The 15997-nt window shown below is 32.2% G+C and overlaps 1 protein-coding gene across 5 annotated transcripts in view; it reads right to left on the bottom strand.

Annotated features, from left to right (window-relative positions):
* VPS13C (vacuolar protein sorting 13 homolog C) overlaps positions 1 to 15997 on the bottom strand; it is a 168107-nt gene that overhangs the window by 101940 nt on the left and 50170 nt on the right. For all 5 annotated transcript variants that reach the window (XM_081049777.1, XM_081049781.1, XM_081049778.1 and 2 more), the window contains 8 exons: positions 13726 to 13855; positions 13055 to 13149; positions 7431 to 7573; positions 6367 to 6559; positions 5020 to 5134; positions 4222 to 4358; positions 3155 to 3278; positions 1335 to 1452 (listed from right to left, as the gene is read on the bottom strand). In XM_081049777.1, coding sequence (XP_080905903.1) covers positions 1335 to 1452; positions 3155 to 3278; positions 4222 to 4358; positions 5020 to 5134; positions 6367 to 6559; positions 7431 to 7573; positions 13055 to 13149; positions 13726 to 13855 — 1055 coding nt within the window. The remainder of the gene's footprint in view (positions 1 to 1334; positions 1453 to 3154; positions 3279 to 4221; positions 4359 to 5019; positions 5135 to 6366; positions 6560 to 7430; positions 7574 to 13054; positions 13150 to 13725; positions 13856 to 15997) is intronic.

Consider the following 15997-nt stretch of genomic DNA (forward strand, 5'->3'; position numbering starts at 1 on the left):
AAAAAAAAACAGAATAGAGAAGATAACTGAAACCAAAAGATGATTCCATCAGAAGATGATCAACAAAATTGGTAAACGTCTAGCTAGACTAAAGGGGAAAAAAGATAGAAAAGGCACAATTACTGATATTAGGAGTGAGAGAGCATCACTGCAGAATCTACATGTATTAAAAAGTAATGCAAAACTATGAACAATTTTATGACAATAAACTCAATCAACCACAAGGCCTATATCTATTAAATAAATTGAAGTTTTAGGTTAAAAAACCCTTCCAGAAAAAGAAAACTCTAGGTCCAGATGGCTTCAATGGAAGAAATAATATCAATTCCATACAACTCTTCCAGAAAATTCATCCCAAGAAGCCAGTATTACCAATACTATGGGTACCAAAACAAGTAAATAAAAGCATAGACCACTATCTCTAGTAACACATAAAATTTCATAACAAAATTTAGCAAACTACATCCAAATCCAACAATATTTTGAAAGAATAATATGTCACTATCAAATGAGGTTTATCCACTAATGCAAGATTGGTTTAACATCCATCTGATAAAGATTATCAGTGAAGTACTAATACATACAACATGAATAAATTTCAAACGAATTATGCCAAATGAAAGAAGCCAAACAAAAGAACTGAAAGTGTATGATTCTACTTATATAAAATTCTGTAAATTTTTAACAAATCTCTAGTGTCAGAAAGCAGATCAATGTTGTCCAGGGGGTGAGGGGAGAGGAGTTAAAAGGTAGGAATAGGAAGGAGGGAATAAAATGGCAGGACTTTGGGGGATGATGGATGTGTTCATTACCTTGACTGTGGTGATGATTTCACAGATGTATAAATAAGTCAAACTTATCAATTTGTACATTTTAAATAGATGTACCTTACTGAATGCCAATAATCCTTCAACAAGGCTGTTTTTAAGAAGACAGCATAAATATTTCATAATTATCAACTTAACTTCAAAATTCAGTTTCTACTTTTCATTCCCTTAGATTGATTATTCTCAAGATTTTATATGGTTTCATAATCAAAACAACTTGTAATCTTTTTATATGTTTTAATTAATCAATATTAAATCTTGGATTTGATCCATTCAAAAACAGGGATAACCAATTTTTACAGAATGTAAACATCCAAAAACTTCTAAAATAGGAGAGGTGACATATAATTCAAATAAATATTTTCTTAAAAATACAGTTCTGTTATAAAATAATCATTATTTTTTCGGTCCTTCAGAAATCTAGCTTTGCTTTCTTAAAACCCAGTAACTGATACAGATACATTTCACCTTGCTTATTTTATAATATAAAGAAAATTCATACATTACCTGGCCATTCTAATGTCTTTTTCTACCATTGCCTTGGCCAACTCAACATGAATATCCATGGGTTGCAAAATATGCATAGTTGATGGATGCTGAAATCGACATGTTTTCCAGTTTTCCTCTTTAAAAAAAATTTAAAAATTAAATGACTAGTTTTTATTTATTAAATATTTTTAAATCACCAGATATTCTGTGGAAAACTATTCTAATTTATTAGAAAATAGTTAAACATATTCAATGAATGCCACCTTTTACTTCTTTCAGCATACAAGTTAACCTATTTTTTTTAAATACATACTGACAGGATTCAAAGGCTGTGAAAGTAATTCAAAATACTTATTTGGAGAATGTTTATATAACATCTTGCATTTTAAAGAAAACAGGAAAAAACTCAGGACTGTATTACCTTGATTACAGCATTAGAGATCAGAGTGGGTTGTTGCAGTCAAAAAAAAAGAGAAGGGGGAAGAGGAAACCGGATGGCTCAGTTGTTTAGAGCCCAAGCTCTTTAACAACAGTGTTGCCAGTTTGATTCCCACATGAGCCAGTGAGCTGCACCTTCCATGGCTAGATTGAAGACAATAAGCTGCCGGTGGCTCAATTGGTTAGAGTGCAAGCTCTTAACAATAAGGTTGGTGGTTCAATTCCCACATGGGATGGTGGGCTGCGCCCCCTTCAACTAAGATTGAAAACCACGACTGGACTTGGAGCTGAGCTGTGCCCTCCACAAGTAGACTGAAAGACAATGACTTGACTTGGAGCTGATGGGCCCTGGAGAAATACACTGTTCCCCAATATTCCCCAATTTATAAAAAGAGGAAAAATATAACCTAAAAAAAAAGAGGTTTCTCGGGTTCCTAAGTGCACACAATTAGTTCAGCACACAATTCTAAAGCAAAAATTAGTTTTATAAACCAAGATTTTATGACAAAAAACGTGTTAATAATTACTTTCCTTCAAATAAGAAGGTCCCCAAAACAGACTTTTCAATGACTAACAGAACCACACAGATTTAACTTACAGCAATGACTAAACATCTTTTATCACTTATAATTCAAGCAATTATTATTAAGTGCATACAAAAGAAAAGCCAATCTTAATGGTCTGTGTAGGTACTTCCCTTTAAGGAATTAATAGGCTCCATATATGCAATCTAAGTAGAGCATTATATATTTACATTTTAATAAATCTCATCACTCCTGCTAGAGCATACACTCTATACACAGAGATTATGTCTTTTCCTCCAATGACCCACTACAAAGTGATATACTCAAGAATACTAATCAAATACTGCTTTTAAAAACCAAAAAAGTATAAAGAACCAGCAATCTTTACTTAAGCAGTAGAAAACATGAAAGCTTTTGGAAAATAATTAAATTAACTACCTTTAAGATTTTAAGACTATATCCATACTTCTCAGATATCTACAAAAGTAGAAGATGTAATATCTACTGAAATAAATACTAGGCTAATATAGCAAAATATTTAAAAATAAAGGCGGCAAAGGAAAAAAACACTGGGACAGAGGAATTTAATCCAATTGCAACTTCTATTTTGGGTTCTGAGTAGTTTCACAGTCACATTACAAAAAATTAGGCAATCACTGGACTTAGATTAAAATGGTGCTATGTACCTTAATATGAATAAACAAATTTTTAATTTCTATCTGTAACTGTGACAAGGATTTGCAGTGATCGGCTCATTTGATTTTAAGTGACCAACAGGATATGTGTTCAAAATGTCATCAGCGTCGACACACATGTACACATACAAAAAGCTACTCAATCTAATTTCAAGATCCTAAAAACTGAGCAACATATTACCTGCTCTTGCAAAGAGTAGTTGCACACTTTTTATTTCAACATCAAATTTATCATATGCCTTATCCATTATTTCCTCCAAAGATGAATTATTAGTCTTCTGTAAACCTTGATCTTTACTGTTAAGCTACAATGGAGAAAAAAACTTCAATTTTTTTAACAGAAAGGAACATACATCAACATACTTTAGTTGCATTTTCTTAAAACCTAACCAAAATGAAAACACAATCATTAATGAATTCACACTTTGCTCAATTTTCTGATATTTGCAAATATTTTATTAGGAATATAAAATTTCAGCATACATCTCTATTATGTTTGGGTAATATATTGCTCAGTACATCTGCGTTAACTAGGAGAGCAGTTACATAGCCGTCTATCTCAAATAACCTGTTTACACATGCATTTCTTCCTGACTCTCAGGAGTTATCACCACTTATGGCTCAGCTGCCCTACTACCTATCCTAAACTCTTAACCATGAAGTAGCAGGTTTTATTCCTCCTTCTCCCCGCTACATCACTAGAATAATTAGTCCATTATAATTCCTCTCCACTCTCTACTTCCGTTTTCCTCTTCTCAAAGAAAGCAAAGATCGATTCAGGACTATATTTTTGGAAATCTTTACTTTTTCTCAGAGCCTTGGATTTCTATGATGTTCAACACCCCAAACCTTAGAGTTCTCTTAGTCTACTCAGTTGCTAACAGTGGGTTAACAAACATATGTTAATTTCCTGTTGTCAAAATATGTAAATTAAATAACACTGTGTAATTAAATTCTGGAAACCTATGAGTGCTTGTAAATTAGGAGTGCTTCTCTCCAATTAGAAAAAGACAGCAGTAATCCAGTCCACAACATCAAATCATCCACCATTATAAAATATTTTAGGGCTTTTTTGTTTTTTTAATAGCCAAAAAATATATATAGAATACTCAATCTAAGCTACACTTGACAAAATGCTAGGAAGAAATAAGTCTAGGTTTAAGTGAATTTTGAGGGGAAAGAGCAAACTACTCATAGCTAGCTACCAAGCTGAGCAAAAAAGGGCAGACAGAAATGATATATACCTACCTGAAATGTACCAAAATCCAAAATGAGAAGATCTGACTTTTTGTGATGGAAACCTGTCTGTGGAACTATTAGATAAGAAGGTTTCAGATTTATCTTTAAATCAAGGACCTTTCGAGTTTCAATAATATGTGTAAGTCCTAAAGGAAGAAAATGAAAGATCACAGGGTCAAGTTGAAATATGTACTCACATTATTAAAACAAGAATAACAATATCACTTAAAGGGTATTACAGAGAAACATTAGTTCTCACAGATTACATTTTCAATTCAGTATGTAAAGTGAAATTGCACATGGTCAATGAGCAACAATCAATCATATCACTGCACAGTACAGTAAACCCAACATAGGTAGTACTTTATCTAGAGATAGAATAATTTATTTCTTTAGTAAAGCAACCAGATAAAGAAGGTGGCCTCTGAACTCAGAGGCCATGTTGTACAAAAGTATATATCTTATCTTCTGTATCACACATTGTGGCCAACAGTTTAAGAACTGAGACAGAGGAATGTTTTCCATCTCAAGCTCACTGTGAGGCACAAGTTCTTAAAAGTAAGTGCAGACAGAATCACGAGTGCCCGTTGTTATTTTCTTTCTCACCTAGCCTAGTAGGTATATTTGACTTTGTTTAAGCCATGTACATGCAATGCAACTCTATTGTATAATATGGCCTGAATTTAAAACAAAAACAAAAAAACAAAAACCCAGCAACCTATACTATTTTAAATACAGTATTTACATTAGAATAGACAAAATTTTGAGAATTTGGTTGATGCTTATGCAGACAGGCCAATTCTTTACCTGTTGCTGTTCTCTCTTTAATTTCCTCCAGCTTCATCAATGTAGCTGATGTTATTTGCTCAAGATCTAATCCCTTATTTGATTGAAAAAATTCAACCACTGCATTAATGGTTTTCTGTAAAATAATTCAAAATATAAGCAAGTTATATACAGCACTCTCTATGTTATAAATTTTAAACTTTCAGTTTAATTCTAAACAACTGGGCTTTGAACTAAGAGGTACCGCCAAAGATATTCTACCCTGCTGCATCTCCCTATAGAGTGAAAGAGGATCTGAAAAAAGAAACAGCCCAAACAAGCTCACTGGAGAGGCAACAACTGTGTGCTTATCATTAAAGTAACCTTAAGTATGTTCTATGGTGTCACGTTGAGGTAGCAATGGATATTACTTCTAGTTTTAACCCAATAAGATAGAAGGTGAATGAAACACATCTTTATACTGAAATAGAATTCCCCTGCACTTTGAAGTTTAGAGAGGAAATAAGAAAGTTGTAGAGTCCTTACTTATAACCAAAACTTAAACTTAAAAAATCAGATATTTTGCAAGATGAGCTGAGTTCTAGAGACAGGACGTACAACAAACAATGTGTATGTACTTAACACTACTGAACTACACACTTAAAAATGTCTAAGATGGTAAATTATATGTATGTTACTACAATTTTAAAAATGTTTTTAAATCTGAGAACACAATGAGTTCTGAAGTTTTTATATAATGCCTTCCACCAACACCATGAATCCATTTCTAAACTGTGAAGTAAAAATAAGTCAGAGATCACAACAGGATGGAGCCAACCTACAAGTGATGTAATGAGTGAGCCATGCCCATTCTCCGGGCTAGCTTGAGTTGAGGTAAGAGTCTGAATAACAGATGAAACTATAGATACAGAATTTGAACCATCATTTTCAATAATATCTAAACGCTGATGTTTTTTTCTCACATGAACAATATTTAAAATTCTTCCAATTACTTCTAAAGCTCTTTGAATTGGATCTAAACATTAAAGAGAAAGGAAGAATAAGCAAATATAAACTGGAGAAGTAAGTGTGTAATAACTGGGAGTAGTTGGTCCAATAAACAGAATTTTTTAACAGTGTATCAGCTTTTTTTTAATTTGACATAAGCATAAATATAGCTTACAGATTTTTACAGTAGAAAAATCTGTAGTACATAAAAATATCAAAATTAACTGCTAAACATGTACTGCTTTTAAAACAAGAAATTTGTGGCAGTAAACTTAGCTGCTAAGTATATAAATATTAAATATGAAAGAGAAAAAATAAGAAAACCATATGTCAGATGCATAAGACGGGTTTAATAAAGATTCCCTTTCTCTTTGCACTTACAGCATCATAGATGACCTCCACAGGCTGAGACTGAATGACCAGAGTCTGGTCAGCAGGACTATTTTCTGGATTGGTTTCAAATTCAATCTTAAGCAAGGATGATGCAGTATCACCAATTGAAGCTACAAGTGATGGTATAGTATCCTGTTGTCTCAGACCTGTTATATACCAATGTTCTAATTTTGCTTCAACCCTACAATGCAATAAGAAAAAAAGAAATGATATAAATAAGATGTTTTGTAATGGAATGGTTTAAAATACAAATTTTCCTTAAAAAAAAAAATAAAAACTCCACTGAGATCCAGGACCATGCTCATTACCCAGAGTTAAAGCCCAAACTCCTTAGCATACCATTCAATTACCTACATAGTCCAGGGTTTTTCTGTTTGTCCTTTTTTTGTTGTTTGGTTTTTGTTCTCCTTATCCACATGAAAAACCAACTTTAGCCAATTCCAGAACACCGCAGGAGTTCTGATGACTAAGGCATGAATGCATGCAACAGTAAACTCATGGAACTCATATCCCTATTTCACGTCACCCCCAACGCTCTCCTGCCTCATCCCTGCTTCTCCTAGTCCTTTCCATTCAGCTAGCCGAAACCCCAATTACCCCAGATCAAGTTTTTCTCTTCCACAACTGAGCTTGGGCAGCATTAACTTCAAGTATTTAATTTTACAGCACCTTCTCACTTAATGAACTTTCCAATATGTTATACAGTCTTAAATTATTAACTTTTTGAGTATCTCCTCATCAACTATAACATAAACTTCTTAAAAAACAAACTTATTGTTCCTACAGTCTTCATAGTATCAAATCTATAAATTAAATAGTATCCAATAAATATATATAAAGTAAAGAAAGGGTAGAACTAATGATAAGCTCCTCATATTACTCCATAACAAAACAAACTAAAATATAAAATGATTACCTTTACACATATACACAAAAATAAACTACATAAAGACTACTATTAACCAGCTTTTTTTAATGCTAAATAACATTATATTTTGGGGCCTAAAGTCATTCAAAGAGATAAAAATTGAAATAAGTTTTTAAAAACTTACTTAAGTGCTTGTGCTCCTGGTCGCTGAGATACTTGGGTACCCAAGCCAATTATCTGAATTTTCAGTATTTCTGGAATATTTTTGTTTTCTCTTATTGTAACAGAGGTGCTTAATAACTTCAGTGTCATTATATGAGCAACATACTAAACAAAAGAATGAATGAAAATTGTTAAAGTTGAAGTAATTATTACTTTCTTTACAAATTGTTTCTTATTTAAATTGTTGAATTATAGTGATTAAAAAAATATGGTAGGTTTTGTATCAATATGCTCACTGTAAAAAAAAATTAGGAAATTCAATACTAAATTGCTTGCTCAACTAGGACATTTACAAAATCTAAAATTAAATTTCTCTCAGGTTTAACAGTAATAAAAATGAAACTTGATAAAAATATTTGTGGCATAAAAATTTAATTCAGCAGCTTTAACTAAAGCAAACTAATTCAGATCAATCCTCGGGCTTGAAAACTGGACAAAATATGATGAACATTTCCTTAGTGACTTTGGAGAGTTAACAAGACACTAAGCAAAAAAATCCTGACCCAAAAATTGATAGGTTAAGGTTAGAGGTAGAAGAGAGAACCAGGGAGCTGATTATCACCAAACCACATAGGAAGACAGCAAGAGAGGAAGCAAGGAACAAAGTATCTACAAAATAGTTGGAAAACAATCAATAAAATGGCAATAGTAAGTCCTTACCTATCAACAATTACTTTAAATGTAAATGGATTCAATTCTCCAATCAAAAGACATAGAATGGCAGAATGGATTAAAAAAAAAAAGATACAGTGATATGCTGCTCACAAGAGACTCACTTTAGCTTTAAGGCTACACACAGAGTGAAAGGATGGGAAAATATATCTCAAACAAACAGAAAGAAAAACGATACATAAAAATAACAGGATATAAAGTATATTATATCAGAAAATATATTTTAAATTACAAATGGTACAAAGATAAATAAGGTCATTAATGATAAAGGGGTCAATCTGTCAAGATGTAACAAACACTTATGCACCCATTGGAGCATCTAAATATATAATAGAACTAAAAAGGAGATATAAACAGCAATGTAATATTAGTTGGTGACTTTAATAGCCCACTGTCAACAACAGATAGATCATTCAGACAGAGAATCAATAAGGAAAAACTGGATTTGAACAATGCTATAGGCCAAAGGGACCTAACGGACATGCAAAGAACACTCCACCCAACTGCAGCAGAACAAACATTCTTCTCAAGCCCACATGGAACACTGTTTAGAGAATGTCATATATTAGGCCGTGAAACAAGTCTCAAAAAATTCAAGAAGATACAAATTAGATCGAGCATATTTTCCAACCACAATGGAATGAAACTAGAACTCAACAGGAGGAAATCTACAAAATTCACAAATACCTGGAAATTAAACAACACACTCCCCAACCACCAATGAATCAAAGAAGAAATCAAAAGAGAGAGGGGGAAAAACAAGAAAAATTAAAATAAAACTACAAAATACCAAAATTTATCAGATAAAACAAAAGCAGTTCTAAGAGGGAAGTTTATAGCAATAAATGCCTGCATCAAGAAAAAAGAAAGATCACAAACAAACAACCTAAGTTTAGTTCTAGTTCAAGGAAATAGAAAAAGAGAACAAACTAAGCCCAAAGTTAGAAGGAAAAAAAGAAAATAATAAAGATTAGAACAGAAATAAACGAAATGGAGAATACGAAAACAACAGAAAAAAAATTAACAAGAGTTGGAACTTTGAAAAGATAAACAAAATTGACAAACCTTTAGCTAGACTAACCAAGAAAAAAAGAGAAAAAAAATACAAAAATAAAATTTAAAAATGAAAGAGGAGACATTACAACTGATACCACAAGGGACTACTATGAACACCGATCCACCAACAAATCTGACAATCTAAAAAAAAAAAGGATAAATTCCCAGAAACATACACTCTACCAAGATTGAATCATGAAGAAACAGAAAACCTGAGCAGACCAGTAATGAGTAAGGAGATTCAATGAGTAATCAAAAACCTCACAACAAAGAAAAGCCCATGACCACATGCATTCACTGATGAATTCTACCAAATATTTAAAGAAGAAGTTATCCCAATCCTCCACACTCTTTAAAAAAATTGAATTGAGGGAACATTCCCAAACTCATTTTACAAGACCAGTACTAACCTGATACCAAAGACAGAAAAGGACACTACGAGAAAGGAAAACTACAGGCCAATGTCACTGATGAATGTAAATGCAAAAATTCTCAGCAAAATACTAGCAAACTAGATTCAGCAGCACATTAAAAGGATCATGCACCACCATCATTAAGTGGGATTCATCTCTGGGATGCAACGATGGCTCAGTATATACAAATTAACAAATGTGATACATCACATGAATAGAATGAAAGATAAAAATTACATGATCATCTCAATATACCCAGAAAAACATTTGACAAAATACAACATCCACTCATGATAAAAATTCTCTCAGAAAATCGAGTGTACAAGAATGTACCTCAAAATAGTAATTGCCATATCTGTCAAGCTCACAGTCAACATCATACTCAATGGTGAAAGATTGAAAGCTTTTCCTCTAAGATCAGGAACAAGACAAGGGTGCCTACTCTCACCACTTCTATTTAACATAACATTGGAAGTTCTAGCCAGAGCAATTAGGCAAGAAAAAGAAAGAAAAGGCATCTAAATCAGAAAGAAAGGAGCAAAAATGTCTCTGCTTGCAGATATCTGATCTTAATATGAAGAAAATACAAGACTCCAAAAATAAGTTACAACTAATAAACAAATTCAGTAAAGAATACAAATCAATATACAAAAATCAGTTGTGTCTCTATATATTAAAAATTAATTTTCTGAAAAAGAAAAAGTAAATCACATTTACAATAGCATCAAAAATAATCCTTAGGAATAAATCTAATGAAGGATGTGAAAACTATAAGACACTCATGAAAAAAACTGAAGACAAAAATAAATGGAAAGCTATCCTGTGTTCATGGCTTGAAAGAATACTGTTAAAATGTACATACTACCCAAAGTAATCTATAGATTCAATGCAATCCCTATGTAGATTCCAAAGGAATTTTTTATGGAAATAGAAAAAACAATCCTAAAATTTGTATGGAACCACAAAAGACCCCAAACAGCCAAAGCAATCTTAAGAAAGAAGAACAAAGCTGGAGGCATCACACTTCCTGAAATGAAACTATATTACAGACCTCTGGTAATCAAAACAATATGGTCCTGGAATAAAAACAGACACACAGACCAATGAAACAGAATCAAGAGCCCAGAAATAAACCCATGCACATACAGTGAACTAATATTTGACAAGGGAGACAAGAATACTCAATGGAGAAAAGACAGTCTCTTCAATATATATAGTACTAGAAAAACTAGATATTCACATGCAAAAGAATGAAACTAGACCCTTAGCTTAAACCACTCATAAAAATTAACTTGAAATGGATAAAAGACTTAAATGAAAGACCTGTAACCAGAAAACTCCTAGAAGAACACATAGGGAAAGCTCCTTGATACTGGTCTTGGCAATGATTTTATGTATACAACACTGAAGGCGTAAGTAACAAAGGCCAAAATAAACAGATGGGACTACATCAAACTAAAAAGCTTCTGCATAGGAAAAAATAAGCGTCAAAATAAAAAGGAAACCCACAGAATGGGAGAATATATCTGCAAACCACATATATGATAAGGTGTTAATATACAAAATATATAAGAAACTCATACAGCTCAATAGCAAAAAAAAATCCCATTAAAAATAAGCAAAGGATCTAAATAAACATTTTTCCAAAGAGGATATTTAAATGGCCAATAGATACATGAAAAAATGTTCAACATCACTAATCATGAGGGAAATACAAATCAAAACGACAATGAGATCTCATCTCACACCTGTTAGAATGACTATTATCAAAAACACAACAAATAACAAGGCAGAGATGTGGAGAAAAGGGAACCCTTGTACACTGTTGGTACAAATGTCAACTGGTACAGTCAATGTAGAAGACAATATAGATGTTCCTCAAAAAGATAAAAAATAGAACTCCCGTATGATCCAGCAATTCCACTTCTCGGTACAGTATATCTGAAAGAAACAAAATCACTATCCCAAAGAGGTATGTGCACCCCCATGTTCACTGCAGCACAATTCACAATAGCCAAGACACGGAAACAACCTAAGGGTCCTTGACAGATGAACAGATAAAGAAAATGTGGTGAGATATACACAATAAAATACTGAGCCATAAAAAAGAAGGAAATCCTGCCATTTGCAACAATATGGATGAAACTTGAGGTCATTATGCTAAGTGGAAAAACTCAGACTGAGAAAGGAAACCTACAGAATGGGAGAACATATTTGCAAAATACTGTATAATCTTACTCATATGTACAATCTAAAAAGACCAGATTCATAGAAACAGAGAACAGACTGGTGGTTCCTAAGGTGGGGGGCAGGACAATGGGTGAAGGTAGTCAAAGGGTACAAACTTCCAGTTATAAGATAAATAATTTATGTGGATGTAATGTAATGTGATATAATGTCATGCATATATAAAGAATTCCTACAAACCAATAAGAAAAAGACAACCCAATAATGAACAAAAGACTCAAAAGCCACTTCATAAAAAAGGAGATCTAATGACCTATAACTATATGAAAAAAGTGAAACACCTCTTCAGTCATCCAGGGAATGCAAATTAAAACCACAATGAAATACCACTACATACTCACCATTTAGAATGACTAAATTTAAAAGACTAATAATGCCAAGAGTTGGCAAGGATGTAGAGCAACAAGAATCCTTATGTACTACTGATGAAAATATTTCCACATTGGAAAACTATGTAGCAGAATCTATTCAAATTAAATATACTCATACACTATGACAGCAATTCCACTCCTTACAATATACTTAGCAGAATATATTACATATGCCCACTAAAAGACATTTACAAAAAGTTAATAGCAGTATAACAACCAAGAAATAGAAACAACACAAATGCCCATCAACAAAAGTATGAATAAATAAGTTGTGGTATTTTCAAATTAAAATACCTACACAACAATGAAAATGGGCAAAATACATGTAGTGAAAGAACAGGGATGGATCCCACAACTATGCCATATCTATAACAAGATCTATATCCTAACCTTGAAGTGATCACATAGCTATTCCCTTGTGATAAATCAAAAGAGTAATACAGGTTGGTTTTCTTCATTCTTTTACATGAGTTACATTTCACAATAAAAAATCTTTTTTAAATACAAAAAAATTAAGATTCAATTTAACTTTATAAGTATTTTTGTCAGGTTATTCTTCCAGTCACTAAAGCAAGTAAATCTAAGGTTGGAAAGAGTTTTAATTGGAAAGATCTGACTAAAACATGTAACAAATAGTAAAACAGAAACAAAAACATCTTTTTTTTTTTTAATTTTATTTTATTTTTACATCCCTCACACCGTGAACCCCCCTTCCCCCCATCCAAAAACATCTTTTATTAGTTACTTTAAAAATAACCTGTTTAATCCAATTCAAGATAATACAGTAAAATGAAACAAAATACCTCTCAGACCACCTAAATAATTACCTGCTTGGGTAAAGTTAGGTTGTGGGTGCTCTCACTATAACCAATAGCCGTGAAGAGCTTATCTTTTTCATCTGGAGTCATAAGGTCATCAATAGCTACAAAGAAAAGACAGTATTTTAAGAAATCAATTGCTTTAATTTTACAGATACAATTAAAAAAAAAATCAAACCAAACTAACATGTGTCTTAAAATCAACAGACACAAATGCTAAAGTAAAGAAGCCAGGTAATTTCCTCTAATATACTACTTTGACCTATTAAAACAAACATCATGTATTTGCTTTAGGTCAGGAAAATGCAGAGACACCAGTAAGGGAATTCAGGTCTCATATAAAGATTTTAGAATTCCCTAAATATTTTAAGAACTAAGTCAAACTTCTAATTAAATATCCATGTTAAAAATAACAATAAGAATACAATAAATATGGTGATTTCTGAATTTCAACTTTTTAAATTTCACACACAATTTTTCTCAAAAAAAAAAAAAATCCAAGGTTTGTTTTAATTTCATAAACAGAAATATGGCAGCCTGATGTATTTACTTATATGTTTACTACACTTGGCTACTTTTATTTCAAAAGTAGTATGAAACAAAATTCAGCTAACTGGCTAAAATGTAATTTACAAAGTTTTTTCTTATCAGTGTACAATAAATTATGACTTGGAACTTACTTTCAGGAATCAAACATTCTTCATCTTTTTTTTTACATTCCTTCTTTCCCCAAAACCCACTAAACCAGCCTCCACGTTTCTCGCCTGTGTCAGTAGACTTTTTCCTTAACTTTTGCCCAGACCGAATCACCTAAAAAATCAAAATCAAAATATTTAATTCAATAGTAAATTCCCTCTTCATTTTTAGGCGTAGCCAGGTAAGAACAATGGTTAAATTTTTTTAACACTACATTAGGTTGAAAAACAGTCAAGATAGCCAGCTCTTTCTGAAACGATGCTCAAAGTGATGTGGTTAATGTAGTCTCACTATTAATTTACTTTCCACACCTACTAACAGCATTTTGCTGCATTTTGTCAGGAATATAGTTAAGTGTTCAAGAGAAACTCTTAGCTACACACATTATGAGTCCATTTCAGAGTTAGGTACAATGTTATTAATTTAAATGCTGCTGTATTCATCTTTACCCATCAGATACTTTTTAAATGGAATGAATCCCATTGTGTCCTATAATTATAGAAGTTTTAAGGGTTGAAATGTTAATGAGAAAGAAGAGGCACTCAAAATAAGAAACAATGGAAGAAACAATAAAAATTTGAAAGTGGTTTCAAAAAATGTCAAAGGAGCATTGGATTCAGGCTACCATTTCCCCAAAAATAAGACCTAGCCAGACAATCAGCTCTAATGCGTCTTTTGGAGCAAAAATTAATATAAGACCAGGTCGTATATTATATTATGTAAGACCCGGTCTTATAGTAAAACAAGACTGGGTATTAAATTATATTATATCATATTGTATCGTATCGTATCATATCATATCATATTAAGAATGGGTCTTATTATTAAAATAATTATTAATTATTAATTAATATAAGACCAGGTCTTATATTAATTTTTGCTCCAAAAGACGCATTAGAGCTGATTGTCTGGCTAGGTCTGATTTTCAGGGAAACACGGTACAGATATGCTGTGTCTCCCCGAAAATAAGACCTAACTGGAAAATAAGCCCTAGCATGATTTTTCAGGATGCTGTCCCCTGAACATAAGCCCTAATGTGTATTGGAGCAAAAATTAATGTAAGACTCGGTCTTATTTTCAAGGAAACACGGTAGTTCAACAGTAGATACGAATCTTTAGGATCAAGATAACATGCAACCTTTGAAAAAGGTTCTACCTTTCAAAAACAGTAGTGATGAAAAAGCACTATTACACCATTGGTAATTGAGGAGACTATGGTATCGCTTGAGAATGTAAAGACTAAGTACAAAGAAAATGTAAAATTTTTGTCACAGGCCATAGATGAATGAATACATTCAAGCCCTGTTTGAAATTGCAAACTAGAAGTGAATGACGAATCAGCTATTGAGGATACCATAGTTCAGTGGTATTCAACCCTTTGCTGTTCAGGAAGTTTAAAAAAAAAAGTAAATCAAATCTTGAGTGAGTGAACTCCAGGCACCAGTATATTTTTAAATTCCCTAGGTGATTCTAACGTGCAGCCAGGATCAGAACTACTGAGATGAGTACACAAGCGTTTCCTCAACAGCAGCAGAGGTCGCCAAACAGGGAGTTCAACTGCCTCAACAATTTCACAAGTAGATGAAACTAAGCTGTTTTGGAAAAGACACACAATTAAATGTGTATCATCTGGGCTTGTAAGCTTTGAAGAGCTTACTAACAATTATTTTAGGGAAAATGAAAACAGAGACTGAAAGGTCAAACCTCTCGTAGATACTGGACATAACAGATAAATTTATGAACAGTTCTTTATAAATCTAAATACAGGAACAGCTGTATGGTATTTGAGTACTTTATTAAAATCTTTTTAACTAAACTATGTGAAAAGGGCCAGCACTAAATTTTTAAAAATTGTTACCATCTTTTTTATCACCTATAAAAATTTTACTTTGTGGTAATAGATCATATATACATATTATATATGATCTACATATATATATACTTTTAAAGTTTAAGGAAAAACATTTTTATTTAGAAAAATAAAATAATTTACTCATTAAGGATTCGAAAAATGTTAATGAGACATGATAATGTAGTGACCAACTCCAACATTCACCTTTCTTGCTCCCAAATCTCTACTTAAATCTCTAAAAATAACTTTAAAAAAAGATAAAGCCATATCAGCACTTAAATCCTGTTAAAAGGTGTGATCAGCATGTCACTAATTTCAAGGAAATTCAAAGTAAACTGGCAAACTTGGAAAGACAATAAAGACAAAAGATAGAAATAAAATAATTAGCACACAAAAATACTAAT

Source organism: Rhinolophus hipposideros (genome assembly GCF_964194185.1).
Source record: "Rhinolophus hipposideros genome assembly, chromosome: 5".
Classification (NCBI taxonomy): domain Eukaryota; kingdom Metazoa; phylum Chordata; class Mammalia; order Chiroptera; family Rhinolophidae; genus Rhinolophus; species Rhinolophus hipposideros.